The following is a 23,472-nucleotide window of genomic DNA, read 5'->3' as shown; positions in this document are numbered from 1 at the left end:
CTCTGTCCTGTGATGGGAAGAATGGGAAGGGAAGCTTTAGACAGTGAAGAATGGGCTAGTTCTGACAATGTCTGATTTTTCTCTTATTTTATCAATGGAAAACCAAATTCTCTGTACTAAGAGCCCTCGGATCCCCTGCCTTCCCTCTCATTTTTCTTTGCCTGTTCTCTCATCTATGATGATTGCCGTCAATGCAAACAACTAAGGTTCAGGGTGAGAATTCAAGAATGCTCCTCTGTTACTGTCACAAGCTGACAGGACTGGCCGTTTAGTCCATGGCTCTGCTCCAGGTGAGCTTTTACTTCCCTTTGTCAGGTAAAAGCATTGTTTTCCTCCAAGATGAGCACCTTCTCCCATCCCAGCTCAGGAGCAGAAAATGCATGACCTTGAAGGAAGAGGGTACTTCAGAGAAGTAGCAATTCATGGTTAGCTGGAACCCTGTCCAGTACTTTACAGATGATCTGGAGGTGTGCTTCCTGGTTTATGTGCTCCTGCTCTGTGCTGGATGTCTTAGCTCTTAGAGGAAATGCAACCCTCTGCCTAAGGTGTATACACTGTGCTCAAGAAAAATGTTTTTAATGAATGGACGAAGAATAGAGGAGAGTATTCAATGAAAGGTTAAACTACCTCTTGTTAAGATGTGGGAGTACAAGTTTTGATAGTAGCTTGTAAAACTGCCAAAGCCCCACTCCACTTACCCTCCCCTCTACCTTCCCACCTCAGACACTGAGCTTGTCTCCTTTTGCCCCCAGCTGGCTGCTGCAAGATCCCAATATGATATTGAGAACAACCTACAAGGGCTTTGTTGGAGCAGTTGATAAGTATTTTGACCACCTGATTTCCAGAGTTGTTCCTCTCCAGGTAAAGCAAATTTTCTGTTCCTTTCCTATCTTTGCTTTAGGAAAATTGTTTTTCTGGCATGTTCACAGAATAGACCATGCCCAGTCTCTATGAGAACTGAAGCCGACATTCTTGCAATTTTCAATTCTAGACCCTCATCTTAAGTACACCCTTTACTCCAAGGTTTCTAGAAAGTCACACATCATACAAGGGACTGACAAAGGGTGTTCATTTGTGGTTGTCATTGTTCTGAATGTAATTGATATTCATTAAGCTCACTGATCGTCATACTGCTTATTTTTACTCTTAAATTATCTTTGTTGTTTTAAATAGTTAATACAGGCCCTTGGTGATAACACTCAAGAGTATAAAAGAGTTTTTGGTGAAATAATTCTTCCCTCTTACCTTGAGCCAAAGCCATTCAATTGTCTTTTCAGAAGATAATCAATTTTGCCAGATTTTTTTGTGTCTTTCCAGAGATTCTGTACACATATAGAAGCAAATTATTTATATATACACTTATACTTATATATGTGCATTTATGCATACCTTTGCATAAAAAAATACACAATTCCTACTGGACTTTTTTTTATTAAAAATATATTTTTGAAACCCTTTCTTTTTAATATCTGCATAGTACCCCACAATTTGAATATATCACAATTTATTTAACTAGTAACTTATCATGGAAATTTGATTTTTCAAGTTTATGCTATAATGCATAACTTGGTTCATATGTCCTTTCGTACCTGTATGAGTATTTTACTCTTGCTTACATTTCAGTTTGTTTTCATTTCATAAATGCACAGAGCACAGACACCATGTATTTTCCTTTCTTCATGGAGTCTCCAGATCTATGCAAGGAAACCATAGCATGCAGACCAGTCTGGGATTAAAAAAAAAAAAAAAATTATATCCTGCAGTCTACAAGGCAACAATTATTCAGTTATTATGTTTGATTTTTAAAATACAACTCTCTTCCAAACAAGAGAAGACAATGGTTGTTATTTAAATAAAAATAAATTTTGTTTTGAGAGCATATATCTTGATAAAACTTGAGCAAGGATAAAAACCAGTTATTAGGTAGTAGACCAATAGCTTATTATCTTAGACTCTTTTTTTGGGGGGGGGAATATGATGCAGATCTAACTCTTTGTAACTAATTCTCAATTGTGAATTATGAATTACTCTTAGAATAATTTTAGAGAAAAGAAATTGCAGATTAGGAATGAAAATAAAGGGAAAGACAGATTAGGAAAAATGTCTCTGCCATACAGCTTTAGGAGAGATGAGCAGTGCTCTGGGGAAGAAGACATCATCATTAGGATTAAACTCTTGAGTCTCTTAGGCAGAGTTGAGGCATGTCTTTCACTAGAAGGGCTGAAAACCCTATGTTTCTGGCTGCATTTCTGCCATATAGGTGGTATAAGATGCAGGGGCAAAAATCTCTAAGCCTTAAAACTAGAAAGATTTTGAATGTTTGCCTGGAAGTTTAGGCACAAGTACAAATGCCACATACCATCAGTACAGATGCAGCAAGCAAAGCGAATTTACAGATTCCCTGCTGGAATCATGAGGTAGGAGATCCTAGGAAATTTTTAAGAAGCAAGAAATTTCAAGTGCAAATGAAATTTATAGGACTTATTATTACTAAATTGTTAGTATCTTAAGGTTTTCTATCTGGTTGTCTTCATTGTTTTAAGTATTATATTTAAATAATTTTTAGAGTATCTTTCCTATTTTACTCGGGACTTTTATTCTTCTAACACTGTTTTATAAGGTCAGCTGTGAATTTATGATGCAGTTTTTAGGAATCTCACCCTTCAGGTTGGGGAGAAGATATGATTCAATAGTACAAACAATTTTTCTTAATTCATCAGTGTGGAATACTTTTGTTCACTCAGCAAGGAATTCTAAGCAGCTGCGATGTGCCAGGTGCTGTGTAGGAACTAAGCTTCCAGTGATGAGAAGGACAGACATGGTTCCTGTCCCATGGAAGCAAATGGTCACTTCCAATATGAGGAGAAATTGCTACAGTAGGAGAAGTGCAGGGCACCCCTCATAGGGTAGAAACAGGAGAGGAAGGGAGGTTCAGGGTATGACTTTCCAGAAAAAGTAACTTAAACAGTGACCCGAGGCATGGGCAGGCATTAGCAATGGTCAGGAGTCTCCAGCATGGGTAAAGACCAGAGAGCAAGGAATGGAATGAGGAGTTTGAAGACCTGGAAGAAGTTCAGCTGGTGTGGGGCATAGAAAGTGAGGTAGGAAAGTGGGAAAAGGTGAGGCTGTAGAGGAAATCCCACCACACACCCTCATTCTTTCCTGTCCCATTGTCCAAAAGGGAATACCTCACTCTGCAATTGGCGGTTACCCTGTAGGCAATAGGGCGGATGAAGGGTGGGGGCTGAAGTGGTCAGGCTGTCAAGAGCTCCCCCTGCCTTCAGTATGGAGACACTTCTTTCTGCAGTTGAGTGTGGAAGGACGTTGAAAGATTAAGTTAAACATTAAAAACTTACAATTTCAGTATAATTTCAGCTAGGTTACTGTTGATGACAGGGGGCACAACAGCATGGGAAGAATTAACATGGTGGTTTGGGGGGCGGAGTCAAAGTGAGAAAGCAAAGCAACAAACCAAACCAAACAGAACAAAGCATGAATGCAGAGAAAAGTGAGCGTAGACTACTGGTAACTCTTTGAAGACACAGGGCTCTTAAGAAGGAGAGAGCAAGACTCTCTCTGCCTGCCTCTCTGCCTACTTGTGATCTCTGTCAAATATATTAAAAAAAACGGAAAGAGCAAGAGAACTGTGGGTGGAGAAACAGTCCTGGGGTGCATGAGCTCTCCCTCTCTGCTATGAGGGTTCCAAATAAGTTTCCATGATACTGGAGGTCAGTTGGTTTGAAAGGAAAGGTTGAAGGTTGAAGGTAGAGGGAACAGGGCAGAGAGCAGGCAGTAGGAGGAAGGGGGACTCCGCTCACAAGTGGTGGCATTATCCTAAGGCAGGGGGACGAAGGGTGTTCCTTCTTTGATTTGTTGGGGAAAGTGAAAGGGTAGGCATGCGAGCAGAGGAGTTTGTAGGTTTGAGATTCATATTTAAGCAGATAATTAGTAGGAGAAATAGAGGGAAAACTGTGGGAGTTGCTTATCTCCAAAGACTAGGGAAGTCAGGCCTCTGTGCATAGATGAGTGCCTGGAGGTGACTGACTCCAGGACCCGGGGGTGGAGAGGGAGCCCCAAAGGAACACGAGGTAACTACTTGGATCAAAGCTCACCCACGAGGTGTGTGATCTTAGCAGGAAACTCGGAGACTGCAGGCTTTTTCCACCAGTCACTTTACATTCCCCCTTGATCTCCTTGTCTCTCAGTACCATAAGGGAGGTCCCATCATTGCAGTGCAGGTGGAGAATGAATATGGTTCATTTGCCAAGGATAAAGATTACATGCTTTATGTTCGAAAGGTAAGAGACACTTGGTTTGTTCTCATATTTGCATCCTTCCTTCCTCACTCTGTCACCTTTATAGGCATGCATTTTTGAGGCCCTGCTGCATAGGTGACCCTGTGGTAGGTGCTATGGATGATGAGAATATGTGAAATCAAGTTCAGAGTCTCCGTGAGTCGGCAATGTTGTCAGGATGTACTCAGATAACTTTCTTAGGAGATAAAACATGATGTGGAGAGATTATTCCTTTCTGTTCTTATCTCTGTGACCCATAATTCCCCTTAAATCTGGGGGCTGGTAAATTTACATCCATAACAAATAATGCTTCATGAATTTAATGTCGATGGCTCTCATCCTGCAGCTTTCTGACCTGTAGTGTTAACATTCTTTCTTCTATTGTCTTTGTTCCTCCATGGGGGGAATGTCTCAGGCCGGGAAATGACTGGAGTCTTGGCTGGTTGCCTTTCTGATGGGTCAGACCCCTTCCTGTCCCTGATTTCCCACAGTGAAGAAGCTGATGAGTTTCGATTGTAACCTGGACCTCCTCCTTAGGTTGCTGAGCAGAATGTGGGGTTGCATGTTAGTTGTGTCCACACAGAGACCCTTGGGTGGGCTGACCTGGAAAGCAGTGGGGAAGAGTGGGGAGGAGCTGCCAGCTGGGCAAGGAAGAGTGAGTAGGTGACAAAAGGGGAAAGAGGGCAGGGCCGGGCTCCCTGGACATCCTGGCTCCTGCCATACAGCTATGGCCTCTAGGGCTGGACAAGTTAGAACGATTCCCCCTTCTAACTTTTCTCAGGGGCATCATGTTAGACCCCCATCAAATCAATCTCATTCTGTTAGCGTTGTGTTTTCTTGATTTCCAGATTTACTACTTGACTTCCATGTCAGGCCTAGACATGGCTCAGTGAACATGTAAAATGCACAGATAGGGTCCTCCTGCCCTCTGGCCATCTGTCTGCTCCTCAGCCCTTAGTAAATACAATTTGCAAATTAGATTCCCCCTATTCCCTGAAGCCATGACAGACTTCCTTGCTTCCTTTGAGTATCCAGTTAGGATGCAAGTTTTATAAAGTTTATCTGTGGTCCCCACAGCCTTGGCCTCTTCCCTTCATGCACAAAATGCTTCATTTCTCTCTCTCTCTCTCTCGGATTTAGAGCCTCCCTCAAGTGCTTCCTCATAAACGTTAACCTTGTGTTTGTTCTCTTGAGGCTATGTCCATGGCTGGCAGAGCCCGTAACTCAGCTACCTTTGTGGTCATCCTTGGGAACAACATAGGCTGGGACAGAGACCAAGGTTCCCATAATTTACTGAATTGCAGATGGTCAGACTCAAACTTCAAACCTTTCTCTCTAGCTCACACATTGCCCAAATGAGCCCAAGCTATATTTTTTTCCCTAACTTCCTTATGTTTCCTTCTTCTTATGGGAGTAAGGGAAGTAGGTTCATTTTGTCCAGTTTTCTCCACAGGCCCTGCTGAAAAGAGGGATTGTGGAACTGCTCATGACCTCGGATGAAGCAGAAAATCTGCTAAAAGGCCACATAAAAGGAGGTACAAATTTAGACATATTTTAAGGAAGAACTGAAGCTCTTCACCAGCCAGCTTGAATCTTGAACCAGGTATATCTTGGATGTCTCTTTTTCCCATGTACATTGAAGAGAACTCCAGAAACTTGATACCGAAGAGGACTCAAGGTCCAAGTGAAGAGCTCACAAAAACCGTATCTCTTTCCCTCATTCATGTTGTCTTTAAACAGAGCTGTAATCAAGATCTTATGGCCTCAGTACCCTTTTCATAATCTTTCCATGGGCCAAGAATCTGGATTGGTGCTGGGCATGGCTTAGAATCTAGGTCTTCTAAGAGAAAACTCTTCCAATGGAGAGCTACATGGAGAATCAGAAGATAACACATGTGTCAGGAAGCTGGCATAGGCCAAGTTCTAGTCCTGGGATCTTATAGCTGGAGGTCACTGTGGACTCTGAGTGGAGTTCATCCTAGAGAGTGAGGTAACAGAACAGTTCAGACCAGAATCATAAGGTAACAATAGTGAGGAAAACGACCAAGGTATTATCAGCAGTCATTTGAATCCAGGGGCATATCTGTTAGGCAGTCCTTATTTCAGACCTGTTACTTCCATATATTGCTGTTTTCCCTTTCTCTTTGGTGGCTCTTCCCCCTCATTATGATGGTTTGGTGAGAAGTATGCTGAATTTGGATCAGGAAACTTCTATTCTGTTCCTAGGTCTAATCAGGTTGTATGATCTTGGCCTATTCTACTTCTCTACACAAAATGTGATTAATTTTTTTTTTTTAAAGATTTTATTTATTTATTTGACAGAGAGAGATCACAAGTAGACAGAGAGGCAGGCAGAGAGAGAGACAGGGAAGCAGGCTCCCTGCTGAGCAGAGAGCCCGATGCGGGACTCAATCCCAGGACCCTGAGATCATGACCTGAGCTGAAGGCAGCGGCTTAACCCACTGAGCCACCCAGGCGCCCCAAAATGTGATTAATTTTAACTGCCCTTCTTATCTTGCATTGTCCTTACAAGTGTCCAGTGATGTGAGGACATAGATGGCAACACTTTGTACTTTGCAAAATGGACTATGAGTAGAGTCCCATTATCCTTCCAACTTAGCACATCTTCCTTCTGTGTGCAGGGTGTGGGCCTGCAACCTCCCCCTGCTGGCACTGGCACCGTACCTCATGCAGCACCTGTCTCTTCTCTCTATAGTTCTGGCCCCCATCAATATGGACAAATTTGAGAAGAGTGCTTTTGAGCAGCTTTCCCAGCTGCAGGTAAGGATGTCTTAGAGATGAAGAGTCTTTCCTCCTTTGCCTGCCCAAACCTCCTTAGCCTGTGCAGCTGGTATTCAATAAGAACAGGCCTGGAAAGGAAACCCCTGCTTCCCTGCAACCCCCAGAGCCTCAGCTGGGTTCCAAAGCAATTTGGGGAATTCATGCCTTTTGTCACGGGGAATGAAGAGCAAGTTCTGCTTCTATCACCATTGTTAGTGAAGCAACTCATGGAGATGACTAGAGCGAAGGTGAGGGAATTATGTGGGGTAAATCAAAGGGAGATGATGTTCTTTTTCCCCTGCAAGGACAGAGTTCAGAAATGGGCTATATACATTGCTGAGAGAGGACTCATACCTAGTTTTCTTGGAGTCAGCCTATTTTAGCCAGACTGCAAACTATGGGAGTGAATAACGGATGTACATGAATTCACTAACAGCCATGGATTGAGTAGCTCCTATTTCCTCTCAGTGGGTTGTCCCTTGTGATAGTTTCAAAGATGGAAAAATCATAGACTATGCCTTTGGGGATTATATCTTTTCTTCACAGAACAGCTGGATCAAGCTCTTAAAGACTAAATTGATTATGGTTTCCTCTGCTTAACACACTTTCCTGGGTCTCCTTTGTGCCTAGGTTAATATCCAAACCTGTTGCCAGGCTCAGCCCGCACTGTTCTTCTCCCTTAGGCAGGAAGGCCTTCTTCAGTACTGCAAAGTATGGGGCGAACTGCTCACTTGGCCAGAACATCCCAAGGTGCTTCCTCAAGTACCTTACACCCTTCTACACAAGTTGTAATTAAGGAAGAATTAATCATATTTCCTCTTCTCACTGATTTCTACACATCTGACCTAATAAATGGAAGGGACTCTGCCAGGGCTGGATCCATGGCTATCTAGTTATTAATGGCTGTAATAAGTCTCTTTTTTGTTGTTGTTGGTTCTTTTTCTCTTGTCACTATTGAAAAATTTTTACATTATTATTATCATTACTATTTTATGTAAATTCAGTTGGCCAACATACAGTACATCATTAGTTTTTGATGTAGTGTTCAATGATTCATTAGTTGCATGTAACACACAGTGCTCATCACGTGCCTTCCTTAATGCCCATCTCCTGGTTACCCCGTTCCCCCACCCACGTGACCTTTTGCAACCTGAGGAAGTTTGTTTTCTTGAGTCCAGAGTCTCTCATGGTTTGCTCCCTCTCTGTTTTCTTCCCATTCAGTTTTCCCTCCCTTCCCTCATGATTCTCTGCACTGTTTCCTACATTCCACATTTGAGTGAAACCATATGATAATTGTCTTTCTCTGATTGTCACTTTTTTTAAAGCAACTTTGTTGAAATATAATTTATACACCATTATATCTACTGATTGTAAGTATACAATCCAAGATGTAGAGTTTTACAACCACTACCACAATCTAAAGAGTTTCCTCACATTCATTTGTGCTAAATCCCCTGCTCCCATCTCCAGCCTAAGGCAAACGCTTATCTGCTTTCCATCTCTATAAATTTGTTTTTTTTCTGGACATTTTATATAAATGGAATCATACATGATCTAGTATTTTGTATCTGGTTTCTTTCATGCAGCTTGATGTTTTTGAAGTTCCTCTGTACTATAGCATAAATCAGTACTTCATTCCTTTTGATGGCCAAGAGGATCACGTTCTTGTATCCTATGTCTAAGGTCATAAACAAAGTCCTTCTTCTTTCATACACTAATATGGCTAAACATGGGTCTTGAAAATTGATCCAGTCTTGTATTCCTGGGACTAAACCTCCTCGATTGTGATGTATTATATTCCAATGAATTCAATTTGTGCATGTCTTACTGAGAAGTTTTGTTTCTACCTCCATAGGGGCATTGGTCTTTGGTTTTCTTTCCTTGTGATGTCTTTATTTTAGAACCAGGGCAATGCTGGCCTCATAAAGGGAGTTTGGAAATATTCCCTCCTTTTCTATTTTATGGAAGAGGTTGTATAGAATCCATAGCATTTCTTATTTAATATTTGGTAAAATTCACCAGTGAAACCATCTGGACCTGAAGTTTTCTTTTTAAAAAGACTTTTAACCAGAAATTTAATTTCTCTAATAGATGTAGCATAATTTAGAATTATTTCTTCTTGAGCAAATTTGGTAATTTGTGTCTTTTAAGGATTTGTTCTGTTCTGTTTCATCTAAGTTTATGACTTCATGGGCACAGAGTTGTCTGTAATATTTTGTTGATATCCTTCTAATCTTAGTTGTCAGTGGTGGTGGCTCTTCTTTCATTCCTGATATTGGTATGTTTGTGTCTCCTTTCCTTTTATTTTTTCTTTTTAAAGATTTTATTTATTTGACAGAGAGAGATCACAAGTAGGCAGAGAGGCAGGCAGAGAGAGAGTGAGAGGGAAGCATGCTCCCTGAGGAGCAGAGAGCTCGATGCGGGGCTCTATCCCAGGACCCTGAGATCATGACCCGAGCCAAAGGCAGAGGCTCAACCCGCTGAGCCACCCAGGCACCCTGTCTCCTCTCTTTCTATCTCCGTCATTGTGACTAAAAGTTTATCAGTTTTATTGATCTTTTCAGAGAACTAGCTTTTGGCCTTATTTATTTATTTATTTATTTGCTTTATTTTCTTCCTGTTTTCTATTTCAGTGATTTCTTCTCTGCTCTTTGACATTTTTCTATTTTGCTTCCTTTGGACTGAATCAGATCTACTTTTTCTAGATTGTTTTTTTGTTTGTTTGGTGGAAGCTGAGATTACTTACTTGAGAATTTTTTCTTTTCTAATATGAGCATTTATGGCTACAAATTTCCCTGAATGCACTGTTTGATATGTTGTATTTTCATTTTCAAAAATGCTCAAAACATTTTAAAATTTCCCTTGAGACTTCATCCTTATTTATGTGTCAGTAGTATGTTGCTTAATTTTTGAATCCTTGGAGATTTTCCAGATATTATTCTGTTATTGATTTCTAGTTTAATACTGTTAAAATCCAAGAATATACTTTGTATGATTTCTATGCTTTTACATTTGTTAAGGTTTGTTTTATGACTCATCGTCAGTTTAGTAAATGTTCCATGTACACTTGCGAAGATGTGTATTTTGCATTTGTTTATATATTTCCATTAGCTTAAGTTGATTGATGGTACTGTTTAGGTAATCTCTATTCTTACTGGTTTTCTATTTACTTACTGTATCAATTATTAAGAGAAGAGTTTTGATATCTTTATATATAACTGTGGATTTATTCATTTGTCCTTTCAGATCTATCCATTTTTGTCTTGTGTATTTTGAAGCTCTGTTTTTAGTTATATTTACATTTAGAATTGTTATATTTTCTTGGAAAATTCACCCCTTTCTCATTATGTAATGTGATCTTCCTTGTTTTGAAGTCTACTATAAATATACCTATTCCAGCTTTCTTTTGGTTAGTGGATTGCATGATGTATTTTTCTTGATCCTTCTACTTTTTATCTTTTTTTGAAAGACTTCATTTATTTATTTGAGAGACAGAGCACAGGTGGGCCAAAGGGGCAGAGGAAGAGGGAGAAGCTGGCTTCTCACTGAGCAGGGAGCCTGACTTGGGGCTTAATCCCAGGACCCTGGGATCCTGACCTGAGCTGTTAACTGACGGAGCCACCAAGGTGCACTACTTTTTTACCTTTCTTTAAGTATTTGTATATAAAGTGGATTTTTATGTAGAGTGGATATATATGTAGACAACATATAATTACGTATTACTTTTAAAAATATTTAATTTGATAGTTTTTGCCTCTTAACTGATATAATTACATAATTCACATCTAAAGTTATTATTGATTTAGTTGGATTAAAATCTAGCATCTTGCTAATTCTTTTTCTGTTTTGAAAAGCACTTATGTTTCTTTTTCCCCCTTTCTTGAGTTAATTGAGCATTTTTTATGATTACATTTTGTCTCCTCTATGGACTAATTACTTTTCTCAGGTTTTAAAGTTTTAGCTGTTGCCCAAGGATTTAAAATACATGTTAAATTAATCTGAAAGTACTTTCAAATACTGAACTGCTTCATATGTATTATTAATATCTTATAATAATATATTCCTAAATCCTCATTTTAAAGTGCCATTCTATTTTGTTGATTTTCATTTTGCTTTGTCTTGTTTTGGCTTTCATGGTTTCTGATAAGAAGTCTGTAGTAATTTTTATCTATGGCTTTTGTAGGTGATTTTTATTTTTGACTGCCATTAGAATTTTCTCATTCTCTTTGGTTTTCAGAAGCTTGAGTATAATATACTTAGGTGTGGTTTGTTTCTTAGAGTTTATCCTGCTTGATGTTCTCACAGATTGGATCTGTAGTTCGCTGTCTGTAATTAACTTTAGAAAATTCTCAGCTGGGACCCCTGAATGGCTTAGTGGGTTAAGCCTCTGCTTTTGGCACAGGTCATGATTTCAGGGTCCTGGGATCAAGGCCCAAATCAGGCTCTCTGCTCAGCAGGGAGCCTGCTTCCCCCTCTCTCTCTCTGCCTGCCTCTCTGCCTACTTGTGTTCTCTCTCTGTCATATAAATAAAAAAAATCTTAAAATGACAAAAGAACATTTCAGCCATTACTTATTCACCTATTTCCTTTCTTCTCTCTCTCTTCTTCTGCAGGCCCAGTTACATGTACATCATATCATCTGATATTGTCTCACACTGCTTGGATGCTGGGTTTTTTTTTCCTATTCTTTTTTCCCTTTATTTTTTAGTTCAGTTTTGGTTAACTTCTATTCTATTCATATCTTCTTTATCCATTCATCCATCAATGGACACTTGGTTTGTCTTTATACATTGGCTATTGTATAATGCTGTAATGAACATGGGAGTGTATAAATCTTTCTGGGTTAATGCTTTAATTTTTTTCAGATAAATACCCAGGTTTGGAATTGCTGGATCATACTGTATTTCTGTTATTAATGTTTTGAGGAAACTGTGTACTGTTCTCCATAGTGATTCCACAAATTTACATTTACAGAATTTTATGAATTTTACACAAATTTACACAATTTACAAGAGTGGGTTCCTTTTTCTTTAGATCTTCACTAACACTTGTTATTTCTTTTTTTTTTCTGAGAAGTAATGTATTTTGTTAGAAAAGTATGAAATGAAACTATAGAAATGTAAAGAATCAAGGGGGAAAAGGACTAGAAATACTTGCTGGTTCATATACTGTAAAATAGAAAATAATGCTCCCAAAAAATTAAATGAATGTTTACTTTTTTTTTTCCAAATGAAGTTAAAATAAATATGAATTCATGATTTGGAGTTATTGCATATCTTAAGCATTATTGTTAAATGAGTTATATAAAATGTCAACTAGTAGAACACATTTTTCCCCTTGATTCTTTTTTTTAATTTATTTTTTAATTTCAGCATCACAGTATTCATTATTTTTGCACCACACCCAGCGCTCCATGCAATCTGTGCCCTCCATAATACCCACCACCTGGTACCCCGACCTCCCACCCCCCGCCTCTTCAAACCCCTCAGATTGTTTTTCAGAGTCCATAGTCTCTCATGGTTCACCTCCCCTTCCAAATTCCCCGAACTCCCTTCTCCTCTCTAACTCCCCATGTCCTCCATGCTATTTGTTATGTTCCACAAATAAGTGAAACCATATGATAATTGACTCTCTCTGCTTGACTTATTTCACTCAGCATAATCTCTTCCAGTCCCGTCCATGTTGCTACAAAAGTTGGGTATTCGTCCTTTCTGATGGAGGCATAATACTTCATAGTGTATATGGACCACATCTTCCTTATCCATTCGTCTGTTGAAGGGCATCTTTGTTCTTTCCACAGTTTGGTGACCGTGGCCATTGCTGCTATAAACATTGGGGTACAGATGGCCCTTCTTTTCACTACATCTGTATCTTTGCGGTAAATACCCAGTAGTGCAATGGCAGGGTCATAGGGAAGTTCTATTTTTAATTTCTTGAGGAATCTCCACACTGTTCTCCAAAGAGGCTGCACCAACTTGCATTCCCACCAACAGTGTAAGAGGGTTCCCCTTTCTCCACATCCTCTCCAACACATGTTGTTTCCTGTCTTGCTAATTTTGGCCATTCTGAATGGTGTAAGGTGATATCTCAGTGTAGTTTTAATTTGAATCTCCCTGATGGCTAGTGATGATGAACATTTTTTCATGTGTCTGATAGCCATTTGTATGTCTTCATTGGAGAAGTGTCTGTCCATATCTTCCGCCCATTTTTTGATATGATTGTCTGTTTTGTGTGTGTTGAGTTTGAGGAGTTCATTATAGATCCTGGATATCAACCTTTTGTCTGTACTGTCATTTGCAAATATCTTCTCCCATTCCGTGGTTTGCCTCTTTGTTTTCTTGACTGTTTCCTTTGCTGTGCAGAAGCTTTTGATTTTGATGAAGTCCCAAAAGTTCATCTTCGCTTTTGTTTCCTTTGCCTTTGGAGACATATCTTGAAAGAAGTTGCTGTGGCTAATATCGAAGAGATTACTGCCTATGTTCTCCTCTAGGATTCTGATGGATCCCTGTCTCACCTTGAGTTCCTTTATCCATTTTGAGTTTATCTTTGTGTACGGTGTAAGAGAATGGTCGAGTTTCATTCTTCTACATATAGCTGCCCAGTTTTCCCAGCACCGTTTATTGAAGAGACTGTCTTTTTTCCACTGTATATTTTTTCCTGTTTTGTCAAAGATTATTTGACCATAGAGTTGAGGATCCATATCTGGCCTCTCTACTCTGTTCCACTGGTCTATGTGTCTGTTTTTATGCCAGTACCATGCTGTCTTGGTGATCACAGCTTTGTAGTAAAGCTTGAAATCAGGTAACGTGATGCCCCCAGTTTTATATTTGTTTTTCAACATTTCCTTAGCAATTCTGGGTCTCTTCTGATTCCATACAAATTTTAGGATTATTTGCTCCAGCTCTTTGAAGAATACCAGTGGAATTTTGATCAGAATAGCATTAAAAGTATAGATTGCTCTAGGCAGTATAGACATTTTAACAATGTTTATTCTTCCGATCCAAGAGCATGGAATGGCCTTCCATCTTTTTGTGTCTTCTTCAATTTCTTTCATGAGTGTTCTGTAGTTCCTCGAGTACAGATCCTTTACCTCTTTGGTTAGGTTTATTCCCAGGTATCTTATGGTTCTTGGTGCTATAGTAAATAGAATCGATTCTCTAATTTCCTTTTCTGTATTTTCATTATTAGTGTATAAGAAAGCCACTGATTTCTGTACATTGACTTTGTATCCTGCCACGTTGCTGAATTGTTGAATGAGTTCTAATAGTTTGGGGGTGGAGTCTTTTGGGTTTTCCATATAAAGAATCATGTCATCTGCAAAGAGAGAGAGTTTGACTTCTTCATTACCAATTTGGATACCTTTTATTTCTCTTTGTTGTCTGATTGCTGTTGCTAGGACTTCTAATCCTATGTTGAACAAGAATGGTGAGAGTGGGCATCCTTGTCGTGCTCCTGATCTCAACGGGAAGGATGCAAGCTTTTTCCCATTGAGGATGATATTTGCTGTGGGTCTTTCATAGATAGCGTTGATGAAGTTCAGGAATGTTCCCTCTATCCCTATACTTTGAAGCGTTTTAATCAGGAACAGATGCTGGATTTTGTCAAATGCTTTTTCTGCATCAATTGAGAGGACCATGTGGTTCTTCTCTTGTTCTATCACATTGATTGATTTGCGAATGTTGAACCATCCTTGTAGCCCAGGGATGAATCCCACCTGGTCATGGTGGATAATCTTTTTAATGTGCTGTTGGATCCTGTTTGCTAGGATCTTGTTGAGAATCTTAGCATCCATATTCATCAGTGATATTGGTCTGAAATTCTCCTTTTTGGTAGGGTCTTTGCCTGGTTTGGGGATCAGGGTAATGCTGGCTTCATAGAAAGAGTCAGGAAGTTTTCCTTCTGCTTCAGTTTTTTGAAACAGTTTCAGGAGAATAGGTGTTATGTCTTCTTTGAAAGTTTGGTAGAATTCCCCAGGGAATCCATCAGGTCCTAGGCTCTTGTTTTTTGGGAGGTTTTTGATCACCGCTTCAATCTCATTACTAGATATTGGTCTATTCAGGTAGTCAATTTCTTCCTGGTTCTTGGGAGTTTATAGTTTTCCAGGAATGCATCCATTTCCTCTAGGTTGCTTAGCTTATTGGCATATAACTGTTGATAATAACTTCTGATGATTGTTTCTACTTCCATGGTGTTCATTGTGATCTCTCCCTTTTCATTCATAATTTTATGTATTTGAGCTTTCTCTCTTTTCTTTTGGATTAGTGTCACCAATGGTTTATCGATCTTATTGATTCTTTCAAAAAACCAGCTTCTAGTTTCATTGATACGTTCTACTGTATCTCTGGTTTCTACCTCATCGATCTCAGCTCTAATCTTGATTATTTCCCTTCTTATGTGAGGAGTTGGTTTGATTTGTTGTTGATTCTCCAGTTCCTTCAGGTGTAGAGACAGCTGCTGTGTTCTGGATTTTTCAATTTTTTTGAGAGAGGCTTGGATGGCTATGTATTTCCCCCTTAGGACCGCCTTTGCTGTATCCCATAAGTTTTGGATCAAAGTGTCTTCATTCTCATTGGTTTCCATAAATTGTTTCAGTTCTTCTTTGATCTCCTGGTTGATCCAAGCATTCTTAAGCAAAGTGGTCTTTAGCTTCCAGGTGTTTGAGTTTCTTCTGAACTTTTCCTTGTGATTGAGCTCCAGTTTCAAAGCATTGTGATCTGAGAATATGCAGGGAATAATCTCAGTCTTTTGGTATCAGTTGATTCCTGATTTGTGACCCAGTATGTGGTCTATTCTTGAGAAGGTTCCATGTGCACTTGAGAAGAATGAGTATTCTGTTGTTTTAGGGTGGAATGTTCTGTATATATCTATGAGGTCCATCTGATCCGATGTGTCATTCAATGCTCTTGTTTCTTTATTGATTTTCTGCTTCGATGATCTATTTCTGAGAGAGGTGTGTTAAGATCTCCAATGATTATTGTATTCATATCAATATGAATGTTTTCTTATGTAATTGGCTGCTCCCATATTGGGGGCATAGATATTTACAATTGTTAGATCATCTTGGTGGATAGTCCCTTTAAGAATGATGTAGTGTCCTTCTGTATCTCTGACTACAGTCTTTAGTTTAAAATCTAATTTGTCTGATATGAGAATTGCTACTCCAGCCTTTTTTTGAGGCCCATTGGCATGAAAGATGCTTCTCCATCCCTTCACTTTCAGTCTGGGTGTATCTTTAGGTTCAAAATGGGTCTCTTGTAGACAACATATGGATGGGTCCTGTCGTTTTATCCAGTCTGCAACCCTGTGCCATTTTATGGGTGCATTTAGGCCATTCACATTGAGGGTGATTATTGATAGATGCGTTTTTATTGACATCGTGTTACCCATGAAGTCTTTCTTTCTGTAGATTGTCTCTATATTTCTGTTTAATGCTAGTCTTGGGCTTTTTCCTCCTTTAAAGAAGCCCCCTTAATATTTCCTGCAGTATCGGCTTGGTGGTTGCATAGTCTTTTAAGCCTTGCCGGTCTTGGAAACTCTTTATCTCTCCATGCATTTTGAATGTCAGTCTTGCTGGATAAAATATTCTTGGCTGCATGTTCTTTTCATTCAGTGCCCTGAATGTATCTTGCCAGCCCTTTCTGGCTTGCCAGGTCTCTGTGGACAGGTCTGACGTTATTCTGATGGGCTTTCCTCTGTACATAAGGATCTTCTTTGTCCTCACTGCTTTCAGGAGGTTCTACCTACAATTATAATTCTTCATTCTTATTATTAGGTGTCTCGAGGACTTTCGAGAATCTGTAATCTTCAGGGGAAACCTTTCGGCCTCTAGTACATGAATGCTAGTTCCATTCATGATATTTGGAAAATTTTCATGGAGAACTTGTTCCACTATATCTTCTAGACTTCTTTCTTTCTCCTCCCCTTCAAGGATTCCAATAATTCTGATGTTGGAACGTTTCATGGCATCATTTATTTCCCTGATTCTGTTTGTGTGGCTTCTAAGCTGTTTGTTCCAGGCTTCCTCCTGATACTTTCTCTCTATCTGTTTGTCCTCCAGATCACTAATTCTATCTTCTCTCTCAGTTACTCTAGCATTGAGAGAATTTAGATTAGATTGGAACTCATTGAGAGCATTGTGAAGCTCATCCCTGGTAGCTTTCAGCTCTTCCCTAATATTGAAAACATGATCTCTGGTCATTTTCAGTTTGGCCCTAATCAATTCCGTTTGGTCACCCAAGGCTTTCTCCAACATAGCTATTGCTTGGATAATTGTTAGCCTGAATTCTCTTTCCGACATATTGTCTATGTTGATAGCATTTAGCTCTGTTGCAGATGGTCCATCCTCTGTATTTTTCTTCTGTTGGGCATTCCTTCTCCTAGTCATTTTGGGGAGAGTTGGCTGAATGGGTGTAGGTGGGTGTATCGACTGCGGTGCAGTCAAGGTGCACCCTGGAATGCTTCTGAGCAATCAGGGTTCCCCACCCAAATGAGAGGAAAAAGAAAAGGAAAAGAAAAAAAGAGAGGGAGAGAGACAGGAACGAAAGGTGAGATAAAAGAGAAGGTTTAGCCCAAATGGGCCCCAAGGTAAGATTTATGAAGTATACAAACAGACACAGACAAAAAGACTGATAAAAGTATATGACAAGAGAAAAAAATATATATGTGTTATTTGCATATATATATATGCATATTTGCATATATATGCATATATATATATATATATATATATATATATATATATATATATATGCAAATAAAGGAAGAACCTCGTCAGAAAGAACCCTGAGTGTAAGATTTATATACTATCAGGACAAACACAAAAACACAGAAATACTGGTGGAAGAAAAAGATGGGAGAGTGGTTGTAAATTCTCAGTGTGGGTGAGGAAGGTTGTTTTGATTCTTCCTGGATGTATCTTGATATCTTTGTTAAAGGATTCAACTTTCCTAAGATAATGGGGCATTAGGAATTGGTTTACCTATAGGGGTGGCATTGATTGGGGAAAGGGGGTTACCTTGAAGTTTAACTCTATATGAATATTAGGAAATAAAAATTAAAAAAAGGAATAAGCTAGACTAAACTAAACTAAAATTTAAAAAAATAGAAATTTAAAAAATAGAAATGCAAAAGGAAAACACTGGTGAATGTATCAAAAAGTTTAGGTTAGAAGGTTATTATGGAATTTGATGTACTGGACATCTCACTGTGACAGTAAATAGGTTAAAAATTATCTATATAATAGTAAAAAATTAACTATATAAAAAAAGTGAGCCAGAATAGTGGGATAGGATTAATAATAAAAATTGTCCTATGAAGTAGTGGTGGTTGTTCTCTTGTCGTCTTTTTTTTTTTTTTTTCCTTTCCTGGTTGGTTTTCTGGGTGAGGGGCCTGCTAAGTGGCTTTTCAGTCTATGATGTTCTCTCAGTGAAGTCCTCCCGCCCCCCTCAAGGGGGTGGGCTCTGAGGAAACTGGTTTTTTTCAGGCTTTTGTTCTCTGGAGATTTTTATATTTTTTCACTTTTGTTTTTCTCTCTTGCCTTGACCGCTTTTGATGGTTTTTGTAGGTTTAGAGGAACACAAACTGCACCCTGACCTCCGTCTCAGAGAGAAGCCTCAGTCTGGCTTCAGAGCACAAATAAATCCCCCCTTGGCCGCTGGCGGAGCAGGTTCCCAGTCGCAGTCTCCGGATTTTTTGCTTGTACCCCAAACCAGGGCAGCGGCGGCTGTCTGGCAGCTCCAGACTGCCAGAGAAGTTCCAAGCAGCCATTGCACACTAAGATTTTCCCACTGGCCCAGGCTGGGAGTGCCTGGTCTTTCCAGTCTGGGAGCACCCAGCTGGCGTTTGTGTGCACCTCTCTCAGGAGAGGGTGCGGGGCATGACTCGGACTCTGATGGCATGGCGGGGCACTCTAGTGGGGACTGCAAAAAGGCTATGCTTCTGTTGGCTGGCGAGGCTCCCAGCCCCTCACGGGAGCCGGGCTCCACGCACTCTCAGGCGCGCTGGTGGTTCAGGGAGGAGACCTGGTTTCTCTGCCGCACTCTCTCTGGCTCTGCACCAGGGGTGGCTGTCCTGGGTCTGGGGATGTAAGCCCCGACCCTAAACACCCCGATTCCCGCAATTCACCCCCGGTGATCCTTTGTTCTTTTTGAGTGCTTTCTACCAGACTCAGAGTTAATGCTGCTCCCCAGGCGCAGGGCACTCTCGTATTGGGGTATTACTTTCCAATGGGTCGCCTCTGGTGGCTCCCTACCCCTTTTGTTTATCTTCTAATATCAGTCAGACTTTCCCACTCTGCTTTACCTGCCCACTGGCGTCTTCTGCTCTGGTAGAGATCCAGACGTGTATAATTCTGATTTCAGGCTGATTTTGTGGGTGATCAGAGTTCTTTGGAAGGTAATCAGCTCACTTTAGGGTACAGGTTGAAAGGGCGCCTCCTCCTACTTCCCCACCATCTTGTCTCCAACACTTGTTCTTTCTTTCTTTCTTTTTTTTTTTTAAGCTGGAGAACTTTACTTTTTATTCTTGCAGTTTTATACTAGGAAGTCAACATTTAATTTAATAATCCATTGTTCACAACTGATTTATAAAAAAATTTAATCCTTAAATTGTACATCAGTATCCTTTGACTCCAAATTTTATCACTCTCCTTAAATCTGAAGAAAATGATTAAGTTCCACAGACAGCACAGTCCCACTGACATGACATTTAGCCCAACGTCCTACACTCATGAGAATTAAGAATAGCCAGTATCAAACTGGCCTGAAACCTGACTTTGTTCCTGGTTCAGGATACCTGTAGTAAATTTGTAAATCCACACTAAGACACAAAAATAAACTAGAGAAAAGAGATGGCAACTATTCTTAGTAAGATGCCAAAAACAAAACCTCCTCCAAACAGTGAAGGAGAGCAGGGTCCAAATGGAAGTCAGAACTCTAGTTATAGCCAATCTTAAAACATTCCAAAGAATTCCGTAGTGGACCAGTTGGAAATAAACCATTGGACAGATTTCAGTTATGTCTTCAATGGAACACAAATGAAAATGAATAGCTTGTTTCTGTCAAGCATATTGGGAAGTGATTTTATTTTTTCAAATAAGTTTTTCCTTACCTAATTTGATTCTAGCACATAATTGATTAAAATCTCTTGATTATAAAAGCATGAAAGGTTCTAAGGGGACCTACAGACAGACTTACGTAGACATTTCAAAATTAATAGCTTTTGATTAGTATAATTTTTCTTAATTTGGATAATAGAAATTGTAGCTTTTTATTAAGCCATGAAACATGAAGCATAATCTGTTTCAAATTCTCTTTGGTCATTGAAGGACCAGAAAAGGACATTAAAAAGTGAAATATTTGAGGTTTTTTTTCCCTCCTTAGGTTAAACTTTAAAACTGTATTTAAGGAATCAAATCTTACAAAATCCTGGAAGATTTTGGTAATGATGTTGATAATTTCAGGGAAATTAATCAAGTACCTATTGATTTATTTTTTTTTTTTTAAAGATTTTATTTATTTATTTGACAGACAGAGATCACAAATAGGCAGAGAGGCAGGCAGAGAGAAAGGGAAGCAGGCTCCCTGCGGAGCAGAGAGCCCGATGTGGGGCTCGATCCCAGGACGCTGAGACCATGACCTGAGCCGAAGGCAGCGGCTTAACCCACTGAGCCACCCAGGCGCCCCAAGTACCTATTGATTTAAAAGTGTATTTTATTCAATAGTTTTAGTATCTTGCCATGGAAGATACTAGCCCAGCCTAGCAGAAAAGTGCAATATGTATAGCATACTTCGACATTTTAAAAGTTATATTAATTCCGTAACCATTTTGAAATGCTGGGCAAACTTTTAAAAAAAGAATCCTACATGATGTTATTCGTATTTGATTCACAGTTAATCAGGCATTTTGAGAGCTAATTGGATAAAACATGATAATATGGTTGAAATTTGGTAACATTTTAATGTTAATTTTTACTCTACTGTGAAAAGTTTTTATATGGCATACACACCCAACACTTGTTATTTCTTATCTTTTTGACAAGAGTCATTGTTACAGGTGTGAGATGATATATCATTGTGTTTTTGATTCACATTTCTCTGAATTATTAGTGATGTTGAGCATTTTTTCATGTCCTTGTTGGGTATCTATATTTCTTCTTTGATAAATATCTATTCATATCTTCTGCTCATTTTTAAATCAGGTTATTTGGTTTTTTGCTATTGAGTTGTATGGGTTCTTTATGTATTTTGGATATTAACTGGTTATCAGATACATGGTTTGGAAATATTTTCTCACAAACAATAGGTTGCCGTTTCATTTTGTTGATGGTTTCCCTTGCTGAACAAAAGCTTTTTAGTTTGATGTAGTCTCCATTGTATTTTTGCATTTGTTGCCTTTGCTTTTGATGTCAGATCCAAAAATCATTTCCAAGACCAACATCAAGGAGCTTACTGCCTATGTTTTCTTTCAGGGATTCTATGGTTTCAGGTCTTACATTCAAGTATTTAATTTATTTTGAGTTAATCCTTATGTAAGGTATAAGATAGGAGTTCAATTTCATTGTTTCATGTGGCTGTTCCTATTTTCCTAACACCATTTATTGAAGAGACAACTTTCCCCATTTTGTATTCTTGGCTTCTTTGTCATAAATTAATTGACCATATATGTGTGGGTTTATTTCTGGGCTCTCAGTTCTGTTCTTCATTGTTTGATTTGTGGATGTTAAACCATTCTTGCATTGCAGAGATAAATCCCACTTATTCATGGTGAATGATTTTTTTAATGTATTGTTGAACTTAGTTTGCTAATATTTTATTGCAGATTTTTGCATAGATGTTTGTCAAGTATATTGGCTTGATATTTTCTATTCTTTCAGCCTGCTGGTCTGGTTTTGGTATCAGGGTAATGCTGGCTTTGGAAAATGAGATTAGAAATACTTCCTCCTTCTATTTTTTGGAAGAGTTTGGAAAGGATTGGCATTAGTTCTACTTTACATGTTTGACAGAATTGACCAGTTAATCCATCTGGTTTGGGACCTTTGTTTATTAGGATGTTTTTGATTCTCTGTAGTTTCATGATTGAGTCTTGGTAGGTTGTATGTTTCTAGAAATTTATGTATTTCATCTTGGTTGTCCAATATTTTAGCATATTCATTGCATGTTCATTGCAGTCTCTTACCTTCCTTATATTAATTTGGTATCAATTATAACATGTCCTCTTTTATTTCTGATTTTATTTATGTGAATCCTCTGTCTTTTTCTTGGTAAGTTTAGCCAATAGTTTGTTTATTTTGTTATCTTTTTAAAAAAAAAAACAGCCCTTAGTTTTATTGACTTTTTTTTTTTTAGATTTTATTTATTTATTTGATAGATAGAGATCACAAGTAGGCAGAGAGGCAGGCAGAGAGAGAGGGGGAAGCAGGTTCCCTGCTGAGCAGAGAGCCTGATGTGGGGCTCAATCCCAGGACCCTGGGGTCATGACCTGAGCCGAAGGCAGAGGCTTAACTTACTGAGCCACCCAGGCGCCCTTTATTGATCTTTTCTATTGTGCTTTTATTCTCTCATTTATTTCTATTGTGTTCTTTATTATTTCCTTTCTTCTATTAGCTTTGGGCTTCATTTATTCTTTTTTTAGTTCCTTGAGGTGTCAAGTTAGGTTGTTTATTTGAGATATTGCTTTTTAATGTAGGCATTTTTCATACAAATTTATCTTTTAGACAGCTTTTGCTGCATCCCTTAAGTTTTGATATGTAGTTCTGTTTTCATTTGCCTCAAGATTTCTTGATTTCTTTTTTGACCCATTGATTGTTCAGTAGCATGTTTAATCTTTATATACTTTTGAATTTTCCAGTTTTCTTCTTGGAAAGAACATATCTACCACACAATTTATTTCTAGTGTTATACTATTATGTTTGGAAAAGAGCTTGATAGGATCATATTATATTTATTAACCTTATTAAGTAAATATTTACAAATGTTATATTCTCTTATTGGATTGACCTCTTTATATTGCTCCCCAATATAATGACTTTCTTTATCACTTATTACAGTGTTTGTCTTAAAGTTTATTTTGTGTGATATGAGTATAGCTATCCCAGTTTTCTTTTGGTTTCCATTTGTAGGGAATATCTTTTCCATCTCTTGCTTTCAAAATATGTATGTCCTTAAATGTTCAGTAAGTCTTCTGTAGGCAACATATAGATGGGTCTTATTTTTTTTTTTTTACCCATTCCACTATTCTATGTCTTTTGATTAGAAAATTTAGTCCATTTACTTTTATTTATTTTATTTATTTTTAATTTTTAAAGATTTTATTTATTTATTTTTCAGAGAAAGAGATAGGGAGAGAGAGAGAGAGAGAAAGAACAGCGCTGGGAGCAGCAGGCAGAGGGAGAGGCAGGC

The 23,472-nt window shown here is 38.7% G+C and overlaps 1 protein-coding gene across 1 annotated transcript in view; it reads left to right on the top strand.

The window, feature by feature from the left end:
* The window catches only part of LOC132019327 (beta-galactosidase-1-like protein 3), a 45,889-nt gene that overhangs the window by 7,839 nt on the left and 14,578 nt on the right, over positions 1 to 23,472 (top strand). Inside the window, exons 7-10 of the mRNA XM_059402294.1 lie at positions 753 to 861; positions 4,206 to 4,298; positions 5,749 to 5,830; positions 7,012 to 7,076. Of these exons, the coding sequence (XP_059258277.1) occupies positions 753 to 861; positions 4,206 to 4,298; positions 5,749 to 5,830; positions 7,012 to 7,076 (349 nt within the window). The remainder of the gene's footprint in view (positions 1 to 752; positions 862 to 4,205; positions 4,299 to 5,748; positions 5,831 to 7,011; positions 7,077 to 23,472) is intronic.

The sequence above is a fragment of the Mustela nigripes genome, chromosome 1 (genome assembly GCF_022355385.1).
Source record: "Mustela nigripes isolate SB6536 chromosome 1, MUSNIG.SB6536, whole genome shotgun sequence".
NCBI lineage: Eukaryota > Metazoa > Chordata > Mammalia > Carnivora > Mustelidae > Mustela > Mustela nigripes.
The sequence above is the reverse complement of the archived record's forward strand: the minus strand, read 5'-3'. Positions and strand labels throughout refer to the sequence as shown.